Source organism: Carcharodon carcharias, chromosome 18, assembly GCF_017639515.1.
Source record: "Carcharodon carcharias isolate sCarCar2 chromosome 18, sCarCar2.pri, whole genome shotgun sequence".
In the NCBI taxonomy this organism is placed as follows: Eukaryota; Metazoa; Chordata; class Chondrichthyes; order Lamniformes; family Lamnidae; genus Carcharodon; species Carcharodon carcharias.
Window position 1 is genome coordinate 47122627 of NC_054484.1, and position 7798 is coordinate 47130424.

The 7798-nt window shown below is 48.4% G+C and overlaps 1 protein-coding gene across 1 annotated transcript; it reads right to left on the reverse strand.

Annotated features, from left to right (window-relative positions):
* Positions 1 to 446: 446 nt before the first annotated feature.
* LOC121290970 (kelch-like protein 34) lies at positions 447 to 4554 on the reverse strand. Its single transcript, XM_041212053.1, has one exon. The coding sequence runs from the start codon at positions 4082 to 4084 to the stop codon at positions 2282 to 2284; it is 1803 nt and encodes a 600-aa protein (XP_041067987.1). The 5' UTR covers positions 4085 to 4554; the 3' UTR covers positions 447 to 2281.
* Positions 4555 to 7798: the final 3244 nt, after the last annotated feature.

Genomic DNA, 7798 nt, shown 5'->3' on the forward strand with positions numbered 1-7798 from the left:
CATTGGTTTTGCTCTGCTCAGCTTTTCTAAATGTAAATGTGCCTTAGCCATCAGGCACCACTGTAGAAATAAAACTCCACAGTACTCCTGCCAGCTCTGATCAACAGCCCCTCCCTTTCCTGCTGTCCCTTTGCCTGGTACTACAAAACTTACTGAAACGAGGCCTGGTTGGGTCATGTACTACTTGTGCAGCACCAATCTTAGAACTGAAAATGGGCACAGACAAATTTCAGATGAGACCTTAAACCCAGGTCATCTCTGCCTCCTCAGATTAGTGCTCCCAATGATTCGACAACCAACTCTACCAAAACAAAATCACTCATTTATCCTCATTGTTATTTGTGGGGCCCTGCTATGCACAGATTGGCTACTGGATTTGCTTACATAACTGACCACAGTTCAAATGTAAAATCGGTTGTGGATGTCTTTCTTCCATAACACAGCCATGAGTTTAAATAATTTTATTCCGAAAATAGTTAATTTCCAATAGGCAAGTCACATTCAAACATTAACAAATACGTTGCCATTTTTTTTCTGAGAGCCCAAGATTCATGGACCCAAGTTAGTTGTTCTAAGTGCACAGTGAAAAAAAAGGATAGCAACCAAATGGTGTGTGTAGACCTGTGTATTTATCGCAAGCTGCAAATTCCACATAATCGTGAATGTCCCACAAAAGTTAATCTCACGATAGTGCTGTAAAATATTGGAAAATCACTGTACTTATCATGGAGTCTTAGTTAAACTGATAACATGCCAATCAACCCGGACAACCTTCCTACATGTGGTGTATGTTGGGTTTCCTGCCTGCAACATTGGAATTGGTTCACATGAAATCATCATGCAAGGACATTGAAATTTGGCCAAAATTCCTTTGAAATAAAATATGACCCAAACAACTTGATATCACTAACTTGACAATGCACATACAGGTGACAGCAGATAGGTGAACTAACTGTACAAATGTAATACATAATGCGGCTGACTAATATATTTAATTCTTACACATTATTAAATTTGTAACTCTTGAATTGAGTTTCATAAGCTACTTGTGAATTTTGGCATCATGTCATTTGCAGAATCCTACTTCCTATTTAGTTTGTAATTAATAAGTTCCAACATAGTGCACTGTTCGTTCTCGTCCCCCACTAGTACTTTCACCGCACTCTTGTGCTATTATATTGTGAAGTGATTTGCAATGTGGAGGGGTGAAGAAAGCATATTGTTGAGAGTCAAGTCAAAAAAGGCACCATTGTAAAATACCCTAGCATGCAACAGACCTGCTAGAAACATTTTAATGTAGAAAAATATTGGAGGCTGCTACCACCCTCTCATTTAACATTTAAAGATAGCTGAGCACACAGAGAGATACAACTCACAGCATAATATGGATCTACAGGCTTCAGCATCCTTCAAATAATGCACCCCAAGATCAGATTCACATAAACCTGCAGACAAGGATTGTGAAAACCTTGTGCTCAGAAATCATAGAATCATCCAGCACAGCAGGCCAATTGGCTCATTGAACCTATGCCAACTCTTTGAAAGAGATATCCAATTAGCCCCACTTCTTGGCTCACTGCCCATAGCTCTGAAAATCTTTCCTTTTTCCAAGTAAATAACTAACTCCCTTTTGAAAGTTACTATTGAATCTGCAACCACCACCCTTTCAGGTAATGCATTCCAGTTTGTAACAACTCACTGTGTAAAAAATTCTCCTCATCCCTGGTTCTTTTTATCAATTATTTTCGATGTGTCCCCTGGTTGTCAATCCTCCTTACTGTGGAAACAGTTTCTCCTTTACCTAATCTTTCAAAATCCTCATACTTTTCAAAACCTCTACTAAATCCTCTTTTCATCTTCTCTAAACTCCTAAAAATCCTAACTTCTCCAGTCTCTCCACTTAACTGAAATCTCTGATCCCTGGCATAATTCTAGTAAATCTCCAATGCACCTTCTCCAAGGTAAACGATCCAAATCAGTCAAAAATTTGGGGGAGGACGGTGAGCTAGATAAATGGTGTTTTCATGTGAGTTTTTTTTTAATTTCCATTTACTAACTTGTTTAGTAAATTTCAGCTATAGCAAAAAGTAACATCTGTTTCCTGGCATGCTATGGCCAACAAAACAGGCTGGGGTTTTGTAGAAATGAAGATTAACTCCATTGCCTGAATGCACCCCGTCAGTTTGTCCATCTCAAGCTGTCATTGGTAATGGACAGAGTGCGGGAAAGCCATCTGCTTTATTCAAGGTGAGACCTATCTGAATTGTGTCAAAGGAATTTTCTAATTGTGCAATTCCATGTTCAGTTTGTCCTCCGCCTCGGGTAGATCCATGAGCTGCAGCACAGCGCACTGACCCCCACAAAAGGGCAAGGGGAGTTTGCAGGCTTCTCTCCAGGTGTCGGTGCTGGTGTCGTACACGATCGCGTTCTGGGCAGCCACCTCCTGTGAGTTGTGCCATTTCTTGCCCCCGACAAGGTACACGTTTGTATCCACGACCGCCAGGCCATAGCAGGAGCGGTCAAAGAGCAAGGGTCTGAGCCGCTGCCACTGTTGGTGCAGCGGCTCGTAGCACTCGATGTCACAGAAGGGCTCGTACATGCCGACAAAGGAGAAGATGCGGTCCCCCACCGTGGCCATCTGATGGCCGAAGCGGGCGATGCTCATGGGCGGGCACCTCTTCCACTGGGCTTCCAGAGGGTGGAAGGAGAACATTTCCTTACTGCTGTCCGCCTGGCCGTCCTGCTGGCCCCCGGAGATGTAGATGGTGTCGTTGTGGACGGCACAGGCGTGGCCGTGCATCTTGTGAGGGAGGTTCCTCACCTTGTCCCAGCGGCCGCTGCTCAGGTCGTAGACCTCGACGGCGGCCAGGGAGGCACCGAGGCCGCAGCGACCTCCCAGGGCGAAGATGCACCCGTCCAGCACACAGCAGCTGAACTGTGCCCGGCGGCTCTGCATGTTGGCCAGCTGGCTCCAGCGGTCAAAGCGGGGGTCGTATCTCTGCAGCCGGTTACTGATGGTCAGCCGCACACTCTTGGGATCCTGGTCGGCCGCTTCAGGCTCTTCCCCTCCCAGGACGAAGAGAAAGTCGGCGAGGACACAGACGCAGTGATTCTGAATCCTGGGGCACCGGCTGACGGATCTCCACTCGCTGCTGAGCGGATTGAGCGCCCAGAGGCTGCTGACTGCTCCCTGGTGCAGGCTGACTCCCCCCACCACCAGCAGCTGCCCCTCCTCCCCCGTCCTCAGCCTGCTCTGCCGGCTCTGCAGCACCGGCTGCCGGCTCTCGGCCCGGTGGTAGTCCAGGGCCCGGGCGATGAGCCCCTGGACGGCCACCCCCTCCAGCAGGCGGGGCTCCGAGGCCAGTCTGTGCAGCTCCGCCCTGGGGAGGAGGCAGTACCTGATGTGGGGCAGCAGCCGGTCCGCCTGCTCCCACCGGCATTTGTCCCGGTTCAGCCACGCCAGCAGCAGGGCCAGCAGCGTCTCCTCCTTCAGGCGGGGCAGCTGCTCCGACTCCAGCACCGCCGCCAGCGACTCCAGGTTCAGCTCCATCAAGCCGCTCTCCTCCACGCCCGCTGCCAGGAGGCGCCACAAGTTGCTGCAGATGTAACCTTCAGCCCGTCTCTGAGCCTCGGGCAGGGCGAACCTGGCGGCCACGTTGGCGGCTTGGCAGCAGCTGCCGGGACTCAGGCTGCTGACCAGATAGCGAGAGCAGAGGTGAACAGCCTCCAGCACCTGTAAATACCTGGCCGTCTCCAGAGTCTGCGGCAGGGTCTCCAGGGAGAGCACCAGGCAGGAGTTATAGATAAAATCCAACACGTGCTGGAGCCCGGTGGCTGACACCATGTGTAAATAAACCACGCTGGCCTTCGATTCCTTGGTGTAATCTTTAAACATCGATCTGAAGTAATCACTGGCACACGCGAGGAGAGACCTGTGGGCATTGAACTCGGTCCCCTCGGCCACCAGCACGATATCACACAGCAGTTTGTCATTGCGGAGGCCCTGGTACTGGGACAAGACCGTCTCTCCGTGAGTGGGAGAAAGCGCCAGGAAATAACTCGTGCTGTGTTCCTGTGTCGACATCAAACTGTTCAGACAAAGCCCGGTCTGGCTGGCCTTTAGAAACTAAGGTCGCTAAGGTCGAAGCAGTATACATGTATTCAAAATGAGGGCCGCCAAAGGGCGCCTCCACCTTATCACTAAAAGTTTCCTCACAATGAAACAAATGCGGCCCCCTCCATCATGAATCGCTGAGCTGTCCGAAAGACCATCCTGGAAGTAATTGGCCGCCTCGCCCATCCATTAAAAATATAAGTCCCAGTATGCAGTCCTGTAAATGAAGTGCTGACGTTTCATATTGAATCCAGAGGGTTTACTGAATTAACTGTTGTCCTCTTCCAGCAGAATGACCCTCGCCTCTTCCCTGTGATCAACTTCTGACAAACATTCCCATAGTCCGGTTGGCATGCCCCTAACCTCGTTATGTTGTCAGTTTGGGTCGCTCAGACCAGAATAGAAACAACAAATAAAAGAAGGCAGTGTTTAGTTTATAAAGTCTGCACTCGGGTTGTGTCTCTCTGTCCCCGCCCTCTGTTTTACACGCGGCCGTGTGAGGCTGTGTCAGCGAACACCCAGAAGCATCTGTTGATGGGATGAAATGAAGAAGGGCAGGGGGGGTGCGGGGGGTGCTCGTGTGCAGCTTAAACACCATCGTGCACCTGTGGGACCGAATGGCCTGCCCCGTGTGCTGTACATTCTATGTAAAGTCATGCTCTGGGCTGGGATGCTGGCACTAATACAACGAAGAGGGCGCTAATGTGTACCATCCTCAAACTGGAACGGGATCCCTCAGAGAAGGTTATAAATAAACCCGCCGCCAGAACTGATAATGTCCCCCTGTAATCCAAATTATTTGTGCGAAAATTTGGCCTTTTCTTATATTTTCTGAAGGGTCCTTATTATGATATATACGGCCATCATCGGAGGAAGGTTTTGTCTCCGCGATGTCAGCTCCACTTACCAAGACCTGGTTTAGGAATTCGCTACTCTCAGCCCACAGGGAAATCCCCTACATCCGACAGGATATCTCCGATAGAGCCATTACGGCATAGAAGGAGGCCATACGGCTCATCGAGTCCATGCCGGCTCACTATAGAGCAATCCAGTCAGTCCCATTCCCCCGGCAAGTGAAGATTAGGCAGTAACTGCGCTGAGAACGAAATAAACTTCCCGATTCCTGATCGATTATCCGCGAACCAAATCTTTACAGTTTTGTGCTGAATCTTCTCACATTAATAAAACTCCCTGTGGATGTTCAGGATATTTTGCCAGTAAGCACGTTTGACCCTTTGCCTTTATCTTTTGACTGTTTCTTAGATGCTCTTGTGGATCCCTATGGACACTATTTATCGGAGGGGAAGCATTCCATAAAGCGGAATAAAAAACAGCTGGCCAAAAAATATTGCAGCATGAATCTGGCCTGAGTAATATAATAGGTAAGAGCAGGGAGGTCAAAAATTTTTAAACCGATGAGTTTTCTGCATATTATTATTAGGGATGGGCAATAAAAACGCTGGTCTGGCCAGTGATGCCCACGTCCCATGAAAGAATAAAAAAAATGCAAGGCCCCAGTACCGAATCGTGAGTCCCCCTTGAGCCCCCATACACAGAACTGCTGGACCTCCAATATGCACAAAGTGAAAATGCCGTCACACCCAAAGAAATTCAAGCCTTACGTAATAATTATCAAACCACCCCTTCCCTCATCTCCCACCCTCTTCCCTTCCTTTCCCACAATGAATTTGAACATTTTTAATATAATTGTTCTCACAATTCTGAGGGTTTTTAAAAATTCTTGTAGAAAATTGCACGCTGAATTGTGCATTCTATTTAATTAAAGCTTTTAGGTGCTGAACTCAGGCAGGCACATCACCCAAAAACACATTGCACTACACTCATTGACACACTTCCGTCTTTCTTCCAGGAAAATAGAAGGCAACAGCAGCTAACCAGGGGAGGGCAGGCATGACTACATGTGCTGACCCCTACAGAGGAGACTTTACTGGATAATTGGAGTGGCCACCAGTGAGGCGTTGGCCAGCGGTGTGGCTGAAGCCATCGAAGATGATGGTGTATTCCTGCCTAATGCAACTTCTCAAAACCAACTGCCCCCTCATCCCACAGTCTGCAATGACGTACAAATTGCAGATGGCGTAACTCCCCACCTCTCGTTTTCCTTCCCTCAACCCAACCCTCCCTTTCTGGATTTATGCCTTTAGCTATGAACGAACTGCTGCCTGGCCAGCCAGTAGTGCAGAGGACTGAAGCCCTAGAGGGAGAGCAGACTGAACGGGAAAAAACATCATCACTAGATCTGACACTCTCATCCACCAGTTCAGGTGCTGGCACTGGGAAAACCTCAGAGGATAACATTGAGGCTGAACCTGGACATGGCGAGTCAGTGGACATGGGTGGGCTGCGGCCAGGGCAGGGGGAAAGAACAGCGGGTGGTGCTGCTCAGGAATCAGATGTGGTCTTGAGTGGGCGAGGTGTGGAAAAAGGCTGATCTGTATGCACACAGAAATGCTTGGTGGCTTGACCGGCCTTCCAGAGTCTGTTGTCACTATCAAGGAGCATGTAGGTGTCTGGTTTCAAGTTGGCACAGGGCTTAGCAATAAGCTTAAGAGTCCACCTTTCCAGTATGCAGGTTGCAGCCAATTCCACGAACATACAAACATATCAATGAGGAACAGGCATAGGCCTTTTGGCCCCTTGAGTCTGCTCCGCTGCTCAATAAGATCATGGCTGATCTGGTTGTGGCCTCAACTCCAGATTCACCTACTCCCTATAACCTTTGACTCCCTTGTTAGTCAAGAATCTATCCACCTCTGCCTTAAAAATATTAATTAGCCCTGCCTCCATCAGTCTCTGGGGAAGAGAGTTCCAAAGATTCACAACCCTCTTGAGAGAATAAATTTCATATCATCTCCATCTTAAATGGGAGACCTTGCGGACCTAATGCCTCAGCCTCCATTGCAGCACAAGCAGAAGCAATGCAAGAAGCTCAGACCGAAGTGATGAAATTTCAGCTTGTTGCCTTCGAGGCTCAGATTGCTGCTATCATGGCTACGGATCCCAGTGCTCAAAAAGGGTTTCAGGATACCACAGCAGTCCAGCAATCTGTGTTCTAACAGATTACTAAGATTGCTGGTGGCCATCCCAAAGAGTAGTAGTGGCTCCATTGTACACAAGCTGACATTCTTCTTCCCACCACAGCCACTCCGCCAGTGCCCTTGTTATTGGCTGTCAACCAGCTGGCCGAGACTGCTGAAGTCCGTGCCAAAGTGGTGCAATCTGAATCCACACCTTCAAGGCTCAGAGCTGCTCAAGGTCATCCCACAAGGCCATTTACATTCACCACTACTGAAAGTCAGCAGCCTTTTCCCAGTTATGCTGCAGCCACTGGCATAGCACTGCGTAGGAGCACTAGGCCAGGCAATGACCCATAGAATACAGGCTATAAGGGAATAGACGAGGATAATTAGTTGAGTACTGTAATAGATTGTTAAGAGTGTTGGCTGATGTTGGTATCAAATCTTGCTTTGTGGTGGCTTCTATTTCAGGATTGTAGCCAAGAGGACATTGTGATGGTCTATCACGTAAGAATGGTAAGATGTAAAACTGCTGAACAATGGGGGTTTGGAGTTTTATTCAGGAGAACCGAAATCTAATGATGCACACATGGACAGCATGTACTGGCTGCCTCCTCCCTTTCTCCTTCTCCTCTTCCTGTACTCA

What these genes read in the sequence shown, in the direction of transcription:
- LOC121290970 (XM_041212053.1), bottom strand. Translation starts at nt 4,084, where the DNA reads ATGTCGACACAGGAACACAGCACGAGTTATTTCCTGGCGCTTTCTCCC.